The 22,975-nt window shown below is 33.9% G+C and overlaps 2 protein-coding genes across 2 annotated transcripts; one reads left to right on the top strand and one right to left on the bottom strand.

Annotated features, from left to right (window-relative positions):
- Positions 1-267: 267 nt before the first annotated feature.
- On the bottom strand, positions 268-5,863 carry LOC111505073 (uncharacterized). The gene is made up of 4 exons (XM_023159817.2): positions 5,474-5,863; positions 5,290-5,406; positions 4,514-4,679; positions 268-1,953 (listed from the first exon to the last, which is right to left on the bottom strand). Exons 1-4 carry the CDS (start codon positions 5,703-5,705, stop codon positions 435-437), a joined length of 2,034 nt encoding a protein of 677 aa, XP_023015585.2. The 5' UTR covers positions 5,706-5,863; the 3' UTR covers positions 268-434.
- A 3,244-nt stretch (positions 5,864-9,107) lies between these two features.
- On the top strand, positions 9,108-20,973 carry asun (integrator complex subunit 13 asun). Its single transcript, XM_074171461.1, has 9 exons — positions 9,108-9,417; positions 9,476-9,550; positions 10,024-10,319; positions 10,941-11,031; positions 11,090-11,356; positions 12,327-12,568; positions 15,377-15,608; positions 18,460-18,799; positions 20,598-20,973. The coding sequence occupies exons 1-9, from the start codon at positions 9,178-9,180 to the stop codon at positions 20,891-20,893; spliced, it is 2,079 nt and encodes a 692-aa protein (XP_074027562.1). The 5' UTR covers positions 9,108-9,177; the 3' UTR covers positions 20,894-20,973.
- Positions 20,974-22,975: the final 2,002 nt, after the last annotated feature.

Raw genomic sequence — 22,975 nt, forward strand, 5'->3', positions numbered from 1 at the left:
AAATGCATTTTTGGTAAGGTAATCAACTAAAGCACTTTGGAATTTAGTGAAATTACATGTGTTTCCAAATAGCTGAAGTGCTTTATTATAGCAGATGATACCTTGATAACTTGAGGATCCCTGACCAAGAGCCAGTCGAGAGTAGGGTAGTCGCAGTTCATTACCATTCCGAGTGTGATGTTTATGTATCATGTTATTTTTAATGTAGCTTGATTCATTTTTCTTGATATTCATTGTTATGATTAATATATACAGTGAAGGCAATGCAAATGCAAAATAACTTTCGATATGACTCAATTTTTTTTATTAATATACAATCTATCTCAATTACAGTAATAAGATTAGGAAGTAAGAAATAATTTTATACAGAATGTAATAAATACATAATAAAATTCGACATGTCCAAGCACACTTTGAGCGCGCAATTTCCATCACTACGATTGTTCATTTACAAATGAACCAACACTATTTACATCATCGTTGTCGCCAAATGTTATCAAACTGTTCAGAGCTAACAAATGAGTCAACACTTGTGAAGAAACATTTCGTGGCATGTTACTGAAATCGGCACTTTGCAATTTCATGATAGTTTTGTGTACTACTTTTGAAATGAGCTCAGGATTCGAGACAGTACTGAGAACAGCTGATCCAGCATCATCTTGATCCAGCTCAGCAACGTATTTGCCTCCACCTTCCGCCCGATTTCTTGAATGTGCATAAGTGAAAGCGATGTGGTGTATGTGTTCGCAAATCTTGGAATTTATAAAATATGCCGGGCAACTACAGGAATACATATGCACACAGATGTCACACTTACAACAGGTGACGTCACAACATTTTTTACCCGATAGTTTTACAACGGAATACACAGAACTATCCTCTTCTCCAAGCCGAAGCTTCCATAAAGATTCGCTGCATTTCAAAACCGCGAAAGCATTTTGCACTGATCTATCATGGTTCCGATCTATTTCTTCTTTCAAATCTCCCTCAGCTACCTCGACTATGCATGATACTGTTTTGTCTCTAACGTATTGCAGCATGTCACACACAACCTCGTCGCGTTTTTTAATTTTTCTTCTGCACCCTGGATGCCTCACCATCTGCTTCATGCTATCCAAAAATATATCGGCTTCTAACCCAAGTTCTTTTCTGTAGCAATACACCCACTGTCTTATACAATCAACGTACGAATGCTGGAAAGCTTCTCCGAACGCGAAGGTTTCTTGATCATTCAGTATTTCGTTTATCGCGGAATCCAGAGCGTTTATGAACTTTTCCTCCTCAGACGTCAGCTGCAGTTCCTTCAACGTTTCGTACACCCAGATTCGTTTATCTCTATTTTTTATATTCAGCAAGTTCAACTTCCAGATATGCTCCAAATGACAAGAGCAGAACAACCAATTCGTTATAGGACCCATTATGGCAGACCAGGAGTCGTGAAATTTTCCAGTCATTTCTGAAATAAATATTTGTGGAGAAACAGCACCAACTTTCTCCCGCACGTGTTCGAAAAAGAAGGTACTCACAGGCCTACTGTCATTATTAGTAATCATAAACGCAGCCGGAAAGAGTTCTCCCTTTTTATCGATAATCAGAAGTGTTGTGAGTTCGAACTCACAATCTTCTAAACCGTAAGTGCTGTCTATGGCCACAATATCCGGGTACATCTTCAACATATCTGCTTGGAAATTGGTCATTACTATCAAGCAAAAGTCGTCAATTGAGAAGCCTTCCACTGTACAGTTTGATGGTTTATAAAACAATACTGGGTTGTCCTGATAAGCACCACATTCACTGACCCATGAATCCAGGGAGAATGTGCTGTCGTCAGTACCAAATCCTACGGGTGTCTGAATACAATTTGTTGTCGAGGATTTTTCTTCGACTTTAACAAATGTGAATTCAGGTTGAACTACTTCCATATCTTTATCAACGGGCGGCAAGTCCAAATCTCTGGAAATGAAATTTAAATAATCAAATTCAGAAATAATAATAATATTTATTAGTCTCAAGAAACACACATTTGTTAGACACGTCAATACAATTTCTAAAATAGGTTTGAGAGGGTGGGGTTCGTCAATATAGTTTTTAAAAAATGCTTGTAGATGAATTAGATTCACAAAAAAATAAAAAACAAGTTAACAAGATAAAATTCCAATCTTATAAGACTTGACTAAAATGTAAAGCCAAGAGCTTTTACAAATTATAAACACATAGCTAACGTATTATTAAACAACTTATCCCGTTGTTGCGATATGAACATGATTCATTCAAATATAAATAAACATTATCAAATAATAACATTTCCAAGAACTGCAAAACCTATTATTTATCCATATAAATTTAAAAACATTCATTTAATGTTGACCAACAGCTTTCTGGACTTGGAAGTGATGTTTGATAACAAAGTAACCTTTCAAGGTCATATTGATCACATTGTATTTGAATCACTCAAATTAATGGGATTTGTTCCATGATACACAGACAAATTTTCTATAAATCTGAAGAAATGAACTTTAAACGTTCAAGCCAGTCTCGATATACTTACACAGTAGGTTGAATGGACTGACGCCTATCAGAAAACAACTACTCCTTTGGCTAATACCACGAAGGGCGCTTGATTATATCCGACAGGCGTCAGTGCAGGAATCTTCACAGAAAATTTCCTGCACATGCAATAGGCAATACAACTGAAAGAGTCGACCTTCAATTTTGGAACGGGCACACTTACAGACCGGTTTCGGGCTCAGTAGCCACTCGTCAGTGCAAGATAGTGACCATCATCGACCTAAAGTCAATGATAGTCCATAATTGAAAATCGAAATTCTTTCGGAGTATTTCATTTCTCTTCCGAAGTTGGAGTGAACATCACAAAATGTCACTCTATCTAGTGGACGAGGTACTAACTAACTGCATATCCGTAATTTGCCCTATTCCTCTGATAGATAGATAGATACTTTATTGGTGTTGATATACTTACAGTATTCACACAAGTCAAACAAAGATACAACATAAAATAAGCTTATTAACATTATATTAAAATTACACACTAAAACAATCTCAAATAATTTAACGAATCTACATTTAAAGGTGAATACTATATAAAAATATTATCATGATTAGTCTTGTGTATTTATATACTAAGGTCATCCTGTAAAAATTCATCTAAACTGTAGTAAGCTTTAGATACTAAAAACTCTTTCCTCGTGAAGTTTATTATAAAATTTCACAGCCCAGTACTTCAGTCCATTTTGGCCTTGTTTAAGGCGACATGTATTAAAGATAATATCTTTTTTATTTCTAGTGTCATATTCGTGTATATTTTCAAATGATTCATATTGAGGTATATGCGATTTTATATAGAGTAAATTTTCTAATATGTATAATGATGGGAATGGTAAAATACTCAGTGTTATAAAAGATGTTCTACAATCATCTTTAAAATAAACACCATCTATAATTCTAATTGCCTTTCTTTGTAACCTGAAAATTCTATGCCTTTCCGCAGCGTGCCCCCATGCAATAATGGCATAAGTTATGAGTGAATGACATAAAGCAAAATATGCAGTACATATAATTTTTTTTGTAATTTCTTTGCTGTATAGTTGATATGTTCATCCCATTTCAATTTTGGATTAAGATACACACCTAGGAATTTCGCATTTTTCAATGAGTTTTCGTAATCATTAGTTTTTTTTAATGTAAAGATCATATTTTGTGTTTTACTTTTGTTAATAAAAAGTTTATTTGCATCGAACCATTTTTCTGCTTTTGTCTGTGCTTCACTCGATCTATTCACAACATTGGTCATAGTTTTGGAGGTAGTTAATAGGGTTGTGTCATCAGCATAGAGGTAAATGTTTCTTCATAGGGTAAATCGTTGATAAAGATTAGAAAGAGCAGAGGTCCCAAGATAGAACCTTGTGGAACCCCTGTTGAAATGCATCTACTTGTGGACAACACATTTCCTATTCCTACTGTTTGTTCTCTATTGGACAGATAACTTTTTATTTGTTCAATGCTTTCGTAGCTGAAATTGTACACTATCAGTTTTTCAATAAGTAGACCATGTGAAACACAGTCAAATGCTTTACTCAGATCACAGAATACTGCACGTACGGAAGAAAAAATTACGGATTATAATTGATTTAAGACTTCTTCTTAAAGTTACAAATAGTGATATGAAGTGCCCATGTGTAACACAATTGATTTAATTCAATGAAAATTCAAGTTCCTTACCATTCTACTAGCTATGGCTTAAATAAATGCATTACTAGAATGCTCAGGCTAGCAAATAAAAATAGCATCTATATTGATTTATTTGATTCATCCTCATATTCTTTCAAAACTCAGGTTAATTATCATTAATAATTAGTTGATATTTTGCATTCTTGGTATTCTATAATATTGTTCAATTGTTTATTTATCTCATACTATTTGTTTATTGTAAAATGGCAAGTCCGTAAATAAATAAATTAATTTATCAAATTGCTTATTTACCAAATCCAAATACCTTTCAATTTTAACGTTGACATTCATGCTATTGCAGATATGTCCATAATGTGTTCTAATCCATTCTATACTTATTAAAGATTCGCTGACTTCTTTAGCTTCAATCACGCTAGTGCAAGAGTGTTCAAGTTGAGATTGCTCATTTTCACCTTTGATGGTCCTATTTCCTGAAAAAAAATTCTCCTGAGCTAGACGGATTAGTTGATCACAAGTTTTTATTGAATCTTGTGATACAATAATGGTTTTTACACTTTGAATTTATTTCACAATTGTTTTCACATGCTGTATATACTCTTCTACTTCTAGAAACACCCCAATATCTTCCTTTACGACTGAGAATTAATTCTATTATCTACAAGATAGTTGTTTAACTTCGGTTCATTTAAGGTTTCATTATGAACTTCAAGAAAATTCTCAAAGGTTTACATCCAATGATTCAGTTCCCAACTTGCTGAATTTAAAGATGGATCCACTTCATAATGATCCAGTCGAAAATATGTTTCATAACTTTTCATAATCAAAATATTATATAGTTGATTTAATTGTTCAAAAAATAAGGTGAATTTTAATTTTTGTCAAGAAATATTCATTCATTCATCAATGTTTTGAGCACTCAATTCCATTTTTAAACAAAATTTTATATGAAATCTTCGATTGTAGAAAAACACGGAAAATACAAAACACTTCTAGCTTTTATAACATTCACCTTTTGTAACATCTACCTTGTTTTTTTTTTCATTTCATCACATATATAAAACCTATACACCAACAATTTACCTAAGCAGGAGAACATCAAACTCAATGTTTGATTTGTAATTTTGTCATATTTTCTGGAGAACAACACATAATGGCATTTTTCTCTTTCTTCCATGAGATCCTTCCAAGTTTGGAATTCTGAAAGACAAAAATGTTACAGAAATTCCTTAGGGCAGTATAAGTCATTACTGATTGTGCCAAATACCTTGCCAGTTCGTCACTTCTGATTCTTCCAATTCGAAAGAGAGATCATGAGTTTTAATCAAATGTCCCATTAACGCCTTTTTTGTTTCGAATGTAAAATTGCATCCTGTCTCCAAACATACAATATTTTTCCACACACTATTGTCATACTGTGTGACTACCCTTGGTTCATTCTGAACTTCTTTGAAACATTCTCTGGAATTGTCCTCTGAAGAAAAACTATCACTAGCCATTTTTTGACTTATATCAAAAAAAGGTAAAATATTTATCTCTATTTAGGTATTTTAGATTTAATTATTTCTATTTTCATTCCTAAAATCTTGAAAACCTACATTTGCTAACGGAAAGACAACAATTTGTTTTTCCCTAACCTTACTTGAGGATCTTGTAGTTCTTCTTCTCTCTCTCTCTCTATGCTTTTGCATCCATTCATTAAGCATTGAGCCCCAAGGATAACAAAAAAATATCAAAATGACATTTTGTATGGAAATTTCATAAAATATTTTTTTGGATATTTTAACGATTTTTTTTCAAAATGCTTCTTAGAAGCAATTGTTATGTATGTTATGTAGAAAATAATACTATAGCGTCAACAGAAATCAAAGCGGTTTTCATAGGGAACCTTTGGGCCATAGAAAAGTGTTTACTCTTTATCTTCAAGGGTTTTCGATGAAATGATCTTATGCAGTGAGATTTGACTCTGGTATAACCAACGAATGATACGTATGAATGGTGTATGTGCAGTAAGAAAAGTCAGTATGGTTGACTGTAAGAACAGGAATTTTTCTTTTTTTTTAACATCCAATGACTCCTTTTTTCAACCTTCATATCATCAAAATTATAAAAATATCATTCTTTCCTCATACTTTATCACATAGTTGTGACTGAATTCTAAATACATTAAGAACTTCATCCACATTTATAGAATAAAATAATCTTTGTAGAAGTATTCACCCCTCAAACATACGTTCCCAACACATAAAAACTCTAGATTTCATCACATGATCGCGACGAGTTTCCTGATACTGACTAAATTATTATTTATATCTACCAGAGTATCTATAACAACCTTTTTCTTGAACTTAAAAAATATGTTTAAAATCTATTTTTCCGTTAATCAGCTGTCGCCCCCATACGAACGACAACTCTCAGAAGTTGAGAAACTTGTGCGAGCTAAGGACTAACGAGGTCTTACCTTTTAACGTGTGATTCCTTACTTGAAATTCATGTTTATTCGAAACTATGTTATCTAAACAATTCGTATGAACTGATGACTGAAAAATCCCGACAATAAAAAAAATACAGAATTATCCGAACAAAATTCCATTTCCCCTTTACAAAATCCCAAAATTATCACAATAAAAGTATGCAACACGTAAAGGCCCCCATAGACGTCGTTCTTTTTCGACAGGATTACCCGACGTGCAAAACTGTTCGGGTAATCCGGTCGGTGTGTGGCAGAAAACCGTCGTGATTGCCGGCGTTCCAAATTACCTGTTGTGATCTGATTTTTCACGACGGTTTTGAATGGGATCGTGCAAGTCGGCCCGTATGTGGTAGGCACACCGCTAGTCACCAAGTAGATTTTGAATACCAGTAGTGTGCGTATTCAGTGTATTATATAAAGTGAGTGATTTGAGGCAATGCAGTAAACAATTTATGACGAGTATTCTGACAGAAATAAAAAGAGTAAGGCGTACGAGGAGATGTTAACCAAGCTAAAGGAAATTGATTCATCGGCAACAATAGAAATGGTGAAAAAGAGAATTGACTCAATTCGAGGTACATTTCGGAAGGAACTTAAAAAAGTGAAAGCGACGATGAAGTCATGAGCGGGTGCTGATGATATATACCAACCACATCTTTGGTACTATAATCTTCTACTATTCTTAACCGATCAAGAGACGCCTCGAGAAACTAAGAGCAATATAGATGAAGATGATATCTCAGCATCAACTATGGTAAGGAATATTTAATAAAGTACATATAAACATCATTACATCATTTGGTAGAGCATAGTAACAACATTAGCAATTATTTGAATTAAATAAATTTTTCTGGCCGAGTTACGACTCCGTCAGTATTAAAATATAACATGTATAAGTCTCGAATCCTTTTTGCCTCTTCAGATGCATTTCGGTTATAACCCCGCTGCAAATTCGTCATATTGTCCTGTCCAATACCTAAGCCTTTTTCGATTATTCCTGTTTCATGCTGTTCTCTGTCAAAACTAGCTGGAGGTGCATAAATCTCTGCGATTTCTAATCAAAAAGTTGTGAAGTATGCAACAAGCTATGACAACCGCATCAATATTTTCTATTTTCAAATTAATGTCAGTATGGAATATTCTAAATCTTGCAGCCATTATACCGAATACATTTTCTATTATGCGACGTGCTCTAGAGAGTCTATAATTGAAAATTCTTCTTTCTGTGTTCAAATCTTTCTGGCCATATGGTTTCAAAAACTCGCTTCTCAAGGCAAAAGCTTCATCGCCAATGAAAACATATGGAACATGTTCACAACTTTTTCCTATTTTACAAGGAGCAGGAAGGTGAAGGGTATGGTTTGTTAGTTTTTCGTAGAAGACAGTATTTTCTAGAACTCCTCCATCGGATACTCTTCCATTTGTACCAATGTCGCACATAAGGAATTCATAATTAGCATTGGCGATTGCCATTAAAACAATACTATGCCTGCCTTTATAATTCCAATAATAAGAAAATGACTTTGTCTAATGGCACATGTCAACAACCTCCTGCTCAGCAACCAAACAGTAATAATACTTTTAATGATATCAATTATGACAGAAATGTCGGAAAGTATTTTTCACATTTCGAACCAGATTTCAATTTACCATAAAAATACGAAACTCAACTGATAATATTCTGATTCACATAAACTTTCATTCCATATTTTTATGTATAAAGTAAGTAAACATGTGATAAAATAAGTTTTTTTCTTACCTTCAAATAATCTTTTTTTAAAACATAGTATATAGCTTTACAGGTTTCGGGTATGATGTGTCCCAAAGCTTGAGGAGATATTATCGCTGAAAATTTCAAATCTTCGTAGCTTCTTCCGGTAGCGATAAATCTCAATGTGGCAGTCAGACGTTCATGGGGGGTTATACTTTGTCTCATGAGAGTGTCCTCTTTCTTGATTGAAGGCGTTACTAACTTAAGAAGTTCTAGGTACGTGTCTTCATCCATTCTCAGATAATGAAACCAATCACCTGGTTCTAACCGCAGATCCGCCAATAAATTAATGTAAGAGACTTGTTTCCTTTTTAGAAACCACTCTTTTGCCCATAGAGCGTTTTCTCTTAGCATATTTAACTTTTATTGCTAAAACCGCAGCTAACGCCACTGTCGTCTTCATGACAATGACAATACTGAAGGAAAACTGACCCGAGCAGTGTGTGGGCGCCACCACGGTTCGTGATTGCCTGAACAGTTTTGCACGTCGGGTAATCCAGTCGAAAAAGAACGACGTCTATGGGGGCCTTAAGACATTGTGACGTCGAATTTGACGTTTAAGTGTACGAATGACGTGATGCCAAAACGAGTATCTCTCCGTCCTATTTTAGTTGTTGGAGTCGGTGTTCTCTCTTTAATAGCTAGTCCATATTCAACCGTCAGTGAGTGACGTTTGAGCACAGTAGAAAAGAACGATTTGAGGTTATAACCGTGTAAACAAATAAATATGTCTTTTACTTTATCAAGTAAATTATATCCGGCAAATCACAAAACTGTATTTGTACTAGATCATACACCCTACTTCGGAATATCATGTGAAAACCCTATAGAATTTGAATTTCTAAAAAGTCGTACTCCAGGTTTCATACCTATGAACCCCATTTCTAAGTCTCTGTGGACTTCTAGTGTTGAATCAGCTATAGAGTATTGTAGGATAGTGTGGGACTTGTTTCCTCAAGGAAAATTGGTATGTAACATCTCACAAAATTCCTATATTCCTATTAATAACAGCCTTTATTTTTTAGGTTAGATTTATAGCTAGTGATACTGTTGCTCATATTTTAAACACATGGAGCCCCCTACAACAAAATTTAACACATGTAAGTGATTGAATGAATTACTCCTGAGCTGTATTAACAACTAAAAAGTAGTTTTTTCTTATTATTTCTTGTCGCGTATTTACTTTTTAGCTCAACTGAAGTATTGGCTGATTCATACATTAAACTTTGCTTCTACTTTAAGAAAGTTGTCACAATGTTAATCAATGGAAGCGTCCATACACCACACTTCTCACCTTGGAGTGTGGTGTATGACTGCTCCCATTGATTTACATTGTGACAACTTTTTGGTTTATTACGCAGCCTTACATGAAATACCCCAAAAATCACTGTTGATTTTCGATATCTCTCGAAATGAACAGTTAATCATTATTATGGATAGCAATAAAATAAACTCAGCAAATCAATTAGATGATTATCTCAAGATGCTACTTTTTTCTCTGAAAGAGATTATTGATAGTTTTTGGTACTTTTAACTTGAAATAGATTTCAGATTCAATTGTGATTCATTTCAGATCATGAACGGTATGTCTCTAATAGGTGTACCTCCCCCTCCTCCCCCACGATCAGTAAGTACGCCTATGGACCATACGGTATTGCACGGTTTACGTGCTGCTATTGAAGCATTAAGCGAACCCACTGACTTGCAACAGGAAAAGATCAGGAACTCCTTAGAAAATCATAAAATACTGAATAGAGCCAGAGTAATTTGTATCACTTCCGCCAGAGATAACGACAGCATGAAAAGATTGGAAGATATTTTTTTGACAGTTCTCAACCAACAAAATAAGGTGTCTTCTTCCTCGGATCGGTAAGAAACAATCAGGAATATTGCTTTGTGGAGGTTAGGTTAGTTGATGGTTCCATAAAATCATCATTGTTACAGCTTGTCAAATCTATGAAGCGACTTCAAAGTCTTGAGTTAGGACCTCCCCTAAGATGCCCGTTCGTTAGGAGACTGTGTGAGAGATATATATATATATATATATATATATATATATATATATATATATATATATATATATATATATATATATATATATATATATATATATATATATATATATATATATATATATATATATATATATATACGAAACGTTGTGAAAATAATCCTTATGGGGAGAAAATACACAGAACACGGAGCGAAACCCGAGAAAACAGCTCATCATATATATATATATATATATATATATATATATATATATATATATATATATATTTCTCAAGTCTCTTCCTAGTTTTGACAAGCCGTAAGTTACTTTTTTCATGATCATAGTTTTTTTTTTATTTTTACAAGTACAATTAGTATTACTTCTGCTACTTCGTATAGATACACTAGTTTTTGAAATGAATATTATCATCTTCAAGTTAATTTCTCAAAGTAATTCTGTTGGATTTTATATATTAATACATAAATTATTTTTTTTAGATTACTATCCATCGATCATTGCCATTTGGTGATAATAAATACGTTCCCTATCAATATCGAGTCTCAAGTCAACAATCATTCTGCGAAAATTGTGAGTAACCCAAAACTCCCCCAAACTAACAATTATACAATCTCAATATTGTTTACAGCTTTCTCCGATATTGACAACTGAAGTACATTCAATAAAAGCTCCTCAAATACCACACAAGCTTTCATCAATCATTTTGGACCATTACGATTTAGCAAGTACCACTGTTACTGGAATACCAATGAAAGAAGAACAGAATGCCTCATCATCTGCAAATTATGATGTAGAGATTTTTCATGCTAGCTCGGCTCACACTGCGATGCTTAAAGGAAACGCTTCTGATTCTGCTGCCATCAGGACAGTGAAAGATGGATTCGAGTATGAAACGGTATTTCAACAAGCTTTTATTGGCTTCACCTGTATGTATGTATGTTTGTTTGTTTGCTTGTAACTCTCAAGCTCGGGATCTGTATTTGACAGAATTATCGACATTATTTCTTGATCTATTCGCGGGCAGATGGCGCTGTACGTAACATCCTTGATATATTGACATTATTGCTTGATCTATTCGCGGGAAGATGGCGCTGTACGTAACTCCTTGATATAATAAAAATGCTAGCCTTTATTTGTCGTATTTCCAAGAACTTCTCGAATTTCGAATGTAAAAGATGCTGTAGTTAACCATGATAAGATTAGTTCACTTAATAGTGAACAGGTACAAAACCAATTCCTTAAATTCTTGGCGTTCAAGTTAAAAATACCTTTGAAGGATCATTCATTACAAAATATTCGTGGGGCTGCAGATATACTGAGGCTAAGTACTCGTATAGTGGAAACTGACTCAAAGTTCTTATTCCAATTATTAAATTCTCTTATTATTATCTGCCCCACACTGCTAGCACGAATTAGCTTATGTGTTCCTTCCAGAAGTACAAGGCATACAGAAATATTTGCTATAGATTTTCATTGTTGTAACTATGCCAAACACTCTCCCCTGTCTAGAGTTGCTGTTGGAGATAACAGTAGTACTGCACTTCTTCTCCTTAATAAAAACAAAATTTAAGTTTACATTACGCTCTCTCACAAATTGATTATGAATAAAAATAGATATTAACTTCCTCAATTCTTGAATCTACATATCCTCATCGTTCATTCAATCTTTATTTCAATTCTCACATATCAGTAAATTAATTTTGTCACTGTTATTATTTATCTATAAGCTAGTTTCACTTTCAGCAAGTAAGTTAGATATAATTACGTCTGTATTCATTAAATTTATTGTGAATATCTGTTGGACTCAATTGGGTATTATCCGTTAATGAATTGAAATTAAATTATTTGAATTGTTACGTTTGCAGACCACGCTGAAATGGTGTACCCCACGAGGAGTGACTGGTTCGGAACTTCAAAATTGCACTTGCATGCACCGAATAACACCTGTCGATGTAAATTCCAGGCCTTCCCTGTGTCTGATTAATTTTCTTTTGAACGGTAGGTCAGTCATGTTGGAAATGCCCAGAAAAGCTGGTGGAAAAATTACCAGTCATCTATTAGCTGCTCACGGTGGCGAGATTTTCATTCACACTTTGTGTACAGCCAGGTAATCAAAAATTTCAATATCACATCTGAGCGTCATGATATCCTATTTTTTGTTCTAAATTTTAACAGTCCTTGAGCACAAATGATCAAAAATATGATAAACTAAGTAGCTCCAATACACAATATACTAAGAATGAATGTCAGTGTTTTGAATCAATGAATATTTATTGAATATGAAGCTTATCCTAATATTCATACAAATGAAAGTATATATTGGTCTATATTATATTAACATATCTTATCTTATGTGGTGTAGATAATAGTATTGCTTTAGTTTCATGTATATCAAGTTTAAGTTTATTAATATTCAAATAAGAATGTATTGTTGCTAGTGAGTTGTTCATTTTGTTGATAGCGCTATCCAAATTACTACTTAAAATATCTAACATTGATTCATTAGCAAATAGGCTACTAAAGTCACAATGGAAAAGATGTATACAACAAGAACAATAATAGTCCCAATACAGTACATTGTGGAACGCCATATGAATTTTCAGTAGGTTGAGAAAAACTTTGGTTGATTTCAGTTATATGTTTACGATTCCTGAGATAATTTTTGAACCACTCAAGTACAGTTACTTGAATACCAGCAGCTTCAAGGTTTCTCATAAGAATTCCACGATTGACTGTCTCGAAAGCTCGTTTCGAATCTAAGAATTCTGCAATAATATAATCACCTTCATCAATACTTTCTTTCCATTCAGTAATGCAATAATGATTCATATGAATGATGCTGTCAAAAGCCTGATTGATTTTCAAAGAAAAAATTTTCAATATTCAATTAGTGTAATAACTGCTGATATACAAATATACTACCAGTTCTAATATTTTTTCAAGCATAGGTAAAGTATTAATTGGTTGATATTCCCAGGATTTCACCTTATTCGAAACCTTTTGGATAGGTACAACAGTACTAGTTTTTAGTTGATCAGGAAAAACTCCATTCTCCAATGATATATTCATAAAATTTAACAACACATGGCCAATGACCCCATTATTGCAATAACTGACCCCATTATTGTAATAACTGACCCCATTAATTGTAATCACTGACCCCATTGATGTAATTACTGACCCCATTATTGTTATAACTGTACTTGTTGTAATAACTGTACTAGTTTTCAGTTTATCAGGAAAAACTCCATACTCCAATGATATATTGATAAAATAACTTGTTGTAATAACTACTAGTGTTAATAACTGTACTAGTTTTCAGTTGATCCGGAAAAGCTCCAAACTCCAATGATATACTGATAAAATTTAACAACATCTGAAAAATGACCCATTATTGTAATAACTAACCCCGTTATTGTAATAACTGCTGATATACTAATATACTACCAGTTCTAATAATTCTTCAAGCCTAGGTGAAGTATTAATTGGTTGATATTCCCAGGATTTCACCTTATTCGAAACATTTCGAATAGGTACCACATTACTAGTTTTTAGTTGATCAGGAAAAACTCCATACTTCAATGATATATTGATAAAATTTAACAACACATTGTCAATGACCCCATTATTGCAATAACTGACCCCATTATTTGTAATTACTGACCCTATTGATGTAATTACTGACTCCATTATTGTTATAACTGTACTTGTTGTAATAACTGTACTAGTTTTTAGTTGATCAGGAAAAACTCCATACTCCAATGATATATTGATAAAATAACTTGTTGTAATAACTACTAGTTGTAATAACTGTACTCCAATGATATATTGATAAAATTTAACAACACATGACCAATGACCCCATTATTGTAATAACTGACCCCATTAATTGTAATTACTGACCTCAATATTGTAATAACTGACCCCATTATTGTAACAACTGCTGATATACTCCCAGTTATAATATTTTTTCAAGCCTAGGTGAAGTATTAATTGTTTGATAATCCCAGGATTTCACCTTATTCGAAACCTTTTGGATATTACAACAGTACTAGTTTTTAGTTGATCAGGAAAAACTCCATACTTCAATGATATATTGATAAAATTTAACAGCACATGGTCACTGACCCCAAATGTACTGTTAAGTTTTTCCCCGTGGGTTGACCAATAATTGACTACACTGAACAATAATCAAACCTAACTTTATTCCACTTTAAATACAAGAAACACTTCAACTGAAACTTCAACTATTATTCGAATGTCTGGCCTTACTAGATCGCGTACCGCACTGTAACTTCCACTTGACTGTGTCGATACGCTCATGGCTAGCGTTTATATATCGTAATCGAATGAGCTTGAAAATGTCGGTGGCATTAGTCTCGCTACATCTATAGCGGCAGCGAACATCGTATATTCGCGCGCTGTTATCGCGGCCGGCTACCAGTGGCGGCCAGCGTTATTTTCTTTAGGGCATGATTTACAACAGTACTTTTTGAAAACTTTGTATCTATATTACTAGATTAATTATCCAAGTTATTAATGATCTTTTTGAGATCATCTAATTCTATTTTACGAAACTGTGGGAAGGTGCTTTCTAATGACACTAAGTCAAATTTTACATGAGTCTCACCAATGCTTTCAATCATGTTAGTTATGTGTCAAAGGGATTCCCTTTTTTTTTAATGAATTAAACTTTTTGTTGCCTCACTTTTGAGAATAGTTCGGATTCAAAAGACTCAAGGCTGATATTCGTAGTTAGATTTTAATGTCGAACCTTAACCTCCAAAGGAGATCATCGTTGCCATTTCTCGTAGAACACTTTTAATGATCATTTATTTAGCATGAGTTTGTTTCTCATCGATGATAAAACCCCCCAAAAAATATTCATGAAAATTTTTTTATACTTACATTTCAGGTCTGTTCTTGAAGATCCTCCTTCGATATCGGAAGGCTGTGGTGGTAGAGTAACCGATTATAGAATCCCCGATTTTGGTGCGTTCATAAAACAGAATACCTTACTTCCGATTAAAATAAAAACCAACGAGGATGCAGGTCAGCCCATTCAGAAAATGAAGACGAGAGTAAATAGACTGACACGATATTGGCCATTGACAATAAGCTCCACGTTAATTTTCAATTTGAAGAATGTGAGTACGACGATCACCTTTTAACTTTTTACAAGTAACAGTTGCATTACATTAAAGTTTTTTTTTCAAATTTAGTGCACATGATCTCAGAATTAGATCGTTTTGTGACTAGATAGTATTATGTGTATATAATATAGTATATAGTATAGTATATGGTATAGTATTAGTATTATGCGAGTTTTTACTCTGCTATGAGACAAGGGATAATCATATGGGGCTCATGTCATGGGTTGAATGAAGTTTTTAATAAAAATTATCAGAATAATCTTTAATATGAATACAAGAGATTCTTGCAAAGGAGCCTTTAAAATCAACAAACTACTTACTGTAAGATATTGTCGTTGCTAACAGATTTCTGATATCTGTAAGAAAATTCTTATGTAATCTAGAGCCCTACAATACTGATGAATATTTTCTGGCATGTGGAAATTTATGAACCAAATTTTATTCGAAATTGCGATATGTATGCGGAATCTTCTCTAACCGTCGCGAATGATAAGGTGCATTGTCCATTACAATCACAGCATTATCCTCCAGATGGGGTACAACTTTGGAAAACCACTGTTTGAAAGATTCACCGTTCATTTCTTTGTGATAATCTCCAGTTTTCTTCGACTCGAAACACCACAGCCCTTCAGCAACAAACCCATTCTCCCATTCACCGCCCATTCACCATTGTTATATAACTTATACAGCTCTGATATTTATCATCACCAACAGGGTATATCAACCACTTCAGGCATTAAGCATATATTTTCCAGTATGCAGATGACACCGCCCTAATTGCGCACGATCAAACGGTAAAGAACATCTTGCAACAATAACAAATAACTGTTTCAATAAATGGAGGCTCCAGCCAAACCCATCTAAGAATCAGTTCATCATATTTAATCATCGGAATTCCGCAACTTCTCCAACAATCAACGTTTTCCAACGTATCTTACATGCAAAATCGACAGTTAATTACCTAGCTGTTTCTCAATATCAAACAAAGGGCCTTGAAAACAATAAAAGTATCTGACACAACGGCTATAAGGAAAATAACAAGATAAGGGCATCCCAATAATCCCAAACACAACCCTCCAAACCCTCTACTGTACCAACTTACTGGTATTATCCCTATTGAGGAAAGACTACCGCCACTTACTCAGAAGTTTGATAGAAAAGACGAAAATGTAAAAATCATAGGAAAGTATGCTGTGACAAGAAACTTTCTCAACATTTTCATCTGTCTTTGATGTGCTGGGGTGTCAGGGCGAGCGTCGTCATGCACATTTTCTCGACCTTCTGTGAATCAAATCAAATCAAAATATACTTTATTGTCTGAAGAACATAATTCTCATTGACAAAGTCGTTTACAAAATAAAAGAACAAAACAACACAACAATCACCTTTAGATATCTATCGATCAATCAATCAATCAAAATATACTTTATTGTCGAAAAAACTCTTGTTTTGTTGACAAAGTAGAATTTACACATACAGAAATGAAATTTAGGTAAAATACTCACAATTATGTAAAATATAAATAAAATAGAATAAAAATAAAATTGTTATACAAACAAGCAGTATATAAACATATACATTTATCAATTATACATTTTATTCAGTAGAATAAGTGTCAATGAATAAAAGTTCATATAGTAGAATTCATCTAATGAGTAGAAAGCATTCGTCAATAGAAGTTTTTTTACGGTACTTTTGAATTGTTTTTTGCTATCTAAAATTTCAATCTCATTCGCTAGGTGATTGAATAATTTTTTACCGTTATAAAATATGGAATTTTTTATTTGTGTCGATGTTGGAATTGGTAAGGTTAAATTTAGTGCTTGTCTTGTGTTGTATTTAGACATCTTATGAGTTTCGTTTTTAAATTTGCTATGCATGAGACATACTGATTCTAAGATAAAAATACAACGAAGTGTTAAAATTTTATGTTTTATAAAGATTGGCTTGCAAGAATCCCGGAATTTAACTTTGCACATATACCTTACTGCTCGTTTTTGCAAGACAAAAATCATATTGAAAACATATTGACTACATGATCCCCAAAAACAGATTCCATATGTCAGATGTAAATTGATTAAAGCATAATACACACTTTTTGCCATATCTACACCAAGTTCCCATGAAATGGTTCTTACTGCGAAACATCCTGATGCCAATTTTCTTCTGAGTTTGTCAATGTGACCTTCGAATTTCAATTTATCCCATACCCGACACATAACTGATCACCTGATTTCCTATATGAAGTTCTTGAAGATTACATTTGAAAGTTAGGATGTTAGTTTTTGGTACATTGAAAGACAACCTATTAGCATCACACCAATCTTTAACTTTACTAATATCATTCTCAATCGTTTGATGCAATTGTGATCATTTATATAGACTAAGAAAAGGGTGGGTCCCAGAACTGATCCTTGAGGTACCCCCCATTTAATTTCTAATTTGTGTGATAAGTTGCCTTGAAGATATACGCTTTGAGTCCGCATTGTAAACATTTTTCTGACTAAGAGTACACTCGCCGTATGCCACTGTCAATATTTCCAGTGCTTTTGAGCGCTTAATTAAATTTTTCACACAAAATTTGATGCAAATTCTTTAATCCATTTTTTGCTACAGCAGAAAATCGCTGAACACGCAAAACACTTATAACTTTTATGCCACTTCTAACTTTTTCGCTGATCGAATGTATGTATTTTGCGAAATTTAAACATTCTTATTTTCTTGAACGGTCCATGTATATACATACGTATTTATAGAAATTGAAATATTTGAAGTTTATCTAATTCAACCTCCTAGTTATGGAAACCGTAATGTTTTTTGGAACGATACATTGTCATTTTTTTAGTACTTCGATCCATTACCGACTCTGATTACCAAAGAAAAAATAACAGATGAAGAAGTTTTTCAATGTAAGAAGGTCATCTACAACCTTATCTCACTCGAATCTAAGATGGAACCTCTCCATCCGCTGAATACTGGACAGCGAGTAAAAGGGCAGAAAAGGGAAGACCAGTATAAATCAATGTGGAATGAGTTGGAAACGCTTTTGAAGAATAATCTGCATTCTGACAATCACAGAAACGTCTACAACTGCCTGTTAGAATGCCACAAGTTCAATTTTGACGAGGATAAAATTTCAGAGAAGGTTGAACTGGATGAAGCTTTGAACCAGTTAGATAATATTGGTAAGATGAGTAATTTTGTGAATTTTTCAAGTGTCCATGGATTTCATCAAAAGTATGTCAAAAATAAAGCAAATTGTTCTTACAAACTAACTTCAAAATGCTCTGTTGTTATCAGTTTGCCTAAAGAATGAAAATATTTGAGTAAATTGGCTCATATCTAACCGGTGACAATTATAGATATTCAAAGAACATTATAACTAATCAGTAAGGATTTAAATTGTTGAGAATGAAGGAAAAACAACTTACCCCAACTAATGCTGCGCAGAAAGCTGCAACGTCATCCATTCGAAAGATTCTCGTCAGCAAACAAAATTAATTGCAACTAGTCATGAGCTCTACCTGCAGTTGATTCAGTAGGATGTCCACTGCGCCATCTACAGACAAAGTCCGGAAACAACTATTCATACACATACTTTGGGGTCAGAGTCAGAATAATAAACATATTTCGGAGAGGTGCATGTGGCATGCCCAAATTCAGGTGAGAAAGTCGTAGGTGCATATGAGAGCCAAGGGGTAAGGTGTTTTTCACCTGAGCTTAGGCATGTCATATGCACCTGTCCGGAATATGTTTATTATTCTGACTTCCACCCCGGAGTATGTGTTTGTGGAGTTGTTTCCTGACTTTGTCTGCAGGTGGCACAATGGGCATCTTACTGAATCAACTACAGATAGAGCTTATGACTAGTTGGAATTGATTTTGTTTGTTCGGGATACTCAGATGATTCACTCCATCTGTAATGACCTGCCCGGTACTGACGAGCGGCAAGTATCCCAAAACCTGTTTATCGGTGGTCGTGCTGACCAAATTAAATTAATTTCTCCTTTTCATATATAGGAAGTACTTGCGACGAATCTTCCAAATGGAAGACGTTGCACAGGTGCCTGATGGTTTTACTTCAGCTTTCTGCGCGCCATTAGCTGGGTTAGTTGTTGTTTTTCCGTCGGGTATCTGCCACACGTACCTACGAAAACGTAGGTTCACATGAGAGGGGAGTGAGGTGTTTTTCACCTGAACTTGGGCATGTTATGCACCTCTCCGAAATATGTTTATTATTCTGACTTCCACCCCGGAGTATGTGTTTTTGGAGTTGTTTCCGGACTTTGTCTGCAGGTGGCGCGGTAGACATCCTACTGAATCAACTGCAAACAGAGCTTATGATTAATTGGAACTAATTCTGTTTGTTTGAGATACTCGGGATATTCAGGCTCTTCCATTTCTTGTTGATAATTGTTGTTGTGCCCCTGGTGTTTGTTGTTGATTGTATCCATGTCTTCCGCAAAGAAAAGCTCCCTATCCATGTCTTCCGTAAAGAAAAGCTTCTTATTCATGTCTTGTTGATGTTGAAGTTTTTTCCATGCCGAAGTATTGACAAGTTACTGATAAATAAAACATTTTTCATTGTTAAAAATGCTTCAAATTCACCCAAACTAGAGAGTTTGCCCCTGCCACACCTTTACAAAGTACTCTGTTAGAATTTTCATATGTTTTCAGATTTTGATAGGTGAAAATACTTTAAAAAAGACCGATAAAGAAGTCTCTTGTTTTTTGAAATTCTCATAGCATTTACTTTCTTGCTCTAGGGTAGTGAATGATCATCAATTCTATCGATTTTTTTTTTCAGTAACTTAATCTATGGACAATATTTTGGTATTTTTAGTTGTTTTGCTGAAATGAGTTGTTCTAGAAAATGCAGATTTTGGTGTAACATATTTTCAGATAATCCACATATCTTATAAATAGAATGCCAAACGAAAAATCACAGTTTTCTTCAATTTTATTTTTTTAAATTTCTTCAAGGTCCAGGAAAAATTGACCAAGACATACCCAGAGCTTCAGTTATCCGAGCCACAACAGATTCTCCCATGTCTCCACCACCTTTGGCCAGCATCAATCCTCCATCATCTAGAGGATTGAACAGAAGCGGATCTATATATAATACTCAGCGAACGCTTTTGGAAATATTCACGTCACAGGAGAAGAGCAAGTCCCGCCCTGACTTTGCTGGACGCCAAAGCGACAGTCTAGTATATAAGTTGTATCCTAATCTGAAGTCGGATGATCGAGGGCCCCGCGAAGGAATGGAAGTGGAGTGAATTGATTTTCAAACAATTATATATGTAATTATCGTACTGTATAGAGAATAATTAAACAGTTTATTTTTTTACAATTGAAATCTTCTTTCTTTTTTTTGAGTTATTTCCGATATAGAAACTCAGTTGATTACACAAGGGAACAGAGTTTTTTTTGCATTCTGCTTTTGAAACCAAAATGTAATCCTAGACTCCACACTATAAATCATACATTTCCGCTGTCAATCAGAAATCTATGAAGATGGCACCTGCGATTTTACTAACATCACTGCTATTTAATCTCCTCATTTTCCCCAGGTTAGATCTCATCTTGATTATTGTTCCACACTTTGGTCCCCTCCATTACGTTAATTTATTTACTAGTACTATGTTGCTGTATCGCTGCTGTTCCGATGTTTTGACAGAATCAGAATCAACGAACTTAGCGCAGCGTTATAGAACAGTGCTTTCAAAAAAAAATGTCTACAGCGCCATTTAGTGGCGAGTCACAGAAAATTGATAGCCTAAAAACCTTTTCTATTTATCTAACGGGCAAACAAACAAGTCATTACTACAAAGATGTACATAAATCCTTGTGATAAAGATCAGTATTAAAACTAAATCTAAAATATTAAACCTGAAAAAAATAATAACTGAAAAGTAAGATTAAAATTGAACCCAAGGACATACATACACGTGCACATCGATCTATGGTTTTTTAGAAGTGATGGTAAACTTCGTTTCAAGCTATTTTAAAAGAGAATTGTTGGTTCTTTGAAAAATAAAAGTAGTCCCGATGAAATTTGTGTAGAACTTCTGAAGAAGTGTTTCAGTGCCATTTGTAATCCATTGTTGAACATTATCAACAGTTCTTTAGAGAAAGGCGAAGTACCAACTGAACTAAAATTATCTACTATTATACCTATACCAAAATGACAAAAATACAAACCAAGCTATTCAATTGAGACCAATAAACATGATTAATGCTACAGCTACAGTATTGGAAAGGGCTGTATATGAACAGATAGTGGATTATTTGGAGAGTAATATGGTCCTTTGTGAGTATCAATCAGGTTTTCGAAGCAAACATAGTTGTGAAACTGCGTTACAATGTGTTTTAACAGATTGGAAGAAAGGTGCGGAAATGGATCAGATACTATTGCAGTATTTCTTGACCTTCAAAGGGCATTTGAAACTGTAGATAGATGCAGACTGATTAGAAAGATTGAAAGCGTAGGTATTGATGGAATATCACTAAACTGGATCATGAATTATCTGAGCAATAGACAGCAAAGGCTGAAACTAGGGGAAGTTTATTCGGATAAAATGCAAAATAATATAGGTGTACCCCAAGGGTCTATTTTGGGACCATTGTAATTTCTCATATATTTAAATGACATTATAACCATAGCAGAAGAATGTAGAATTCACTTATTTGCCGACGATACTTTAGTAGTGAAGATGTACATGAGTGTGTTGATATTATAAACGCTAGTCTTGAAAGGGTGTACAGATATTCCTCTGCAAATCTGCTGAAGGTGAACGTAAATAAGTTTTTGAACTTAAACAAAATCAAACTGAATATAACTTTATTGATATCAACTCCATTAATATTGAGATCTACTGCGAAACTATAGAAATTGTGAAAGAATTCAAATACCTAGGCTTCATCGTTGATAACACTTTGAACTTGAAAAAACACTTCCAGTATATGTGTAATAATATTTCTAAAAAATTATTTTTCTTTACTAGAATTAGTAGACAATTAACATTCCAATCTAATTTGACTGTTTATAAAACAATAATCCTATCACACTTTGATTACTGTGCTACTTTGATATCATTACTAGATGGTAATTCTATCTCTACTCTACAAAAATTACAAAACAGAGGAATGCGCTTGTTATTAAAATGCCATAAATATACTCCTATATTATCAATGATTAATATTCTAAATTGGATGACAGTAAAAGATAGACAATATTTTTCTATGATATTCAAAATACTCACTGGAAAAGCACCACATTACTTCAATGAGTTTATTGCATATAACCATCAGATACACAAATACGATACAAGAGGAAGAGATGACTTGGTTGTCCCACG

The sequence above is a fragment of the Leptinotarsa decemlineata genome, unplaced genomic scaffold (genome assembly GCF_025532065.1).
Source record: "Leptinotarsa decemlineata unplaced genomic scaffold, Ldec_3_MD MMD2_tig00000010_RagTag_RagTag, whole genome shotgun sequence".
Lineage (NCBI taxonomy): Eukaryota > Metazoa > Arthropoda > Insecta > Coleoptera > Chrysomelidae > Leptinotarsa > Leptinotarsa decemlineata.

What these genes read in the sequence shown, in the direction of transcription:
- asun (XM_074171461.1), top strand. Translation starts at nt 9,178, where the DNA reads ATGTCTTTTACTTTATCAAGTAAATTATATCCGGCAAATCACAAAACT. An exon ending in TGTTTCCTCAAGGAAAATTG is followed by an intron (nt 9,418 to 9,475) that starts GTATGTAACATC and finishes TTTATTTTTTAG; the next exon opens with GTTAGATTTATAGCTAGTGA. An exon ending in ATGGATTCGAGTATGAAACG is followed by an intron (nt 11,357 to 12,326) that starts GTATTTCAACAA and finishes TTACGTTTGCAG; the next exon opens with ACCACGCTGAAATGGTGTAC.
- LOC111505073 (XM_023159817.2), bottom strand. Translation starts at nt 5,705, where the DNA reads ATGGCTAGTGATAGTTTTTCTTCAGAGGACAATTCCAGAGAATGTTTC. An exon ending in AGAAGTGACGAACTGGCAAG is followed by an intron (nt 5,407 to 5,473) that starts GTATTTGGCACA and finishes TTTGTCTTTCAG; the next exon opens with AATTCCAAACTTGGAAGGAT. An exon ending in GTCAACGTTAAAATTGAAAG is followed by an intron (nt 1,954 to 4,513) that starts GTATTTGGATTT and finishes TTTCATTTCCAG; the next exon opens with AGATTTGGACTTGCCGCCCG.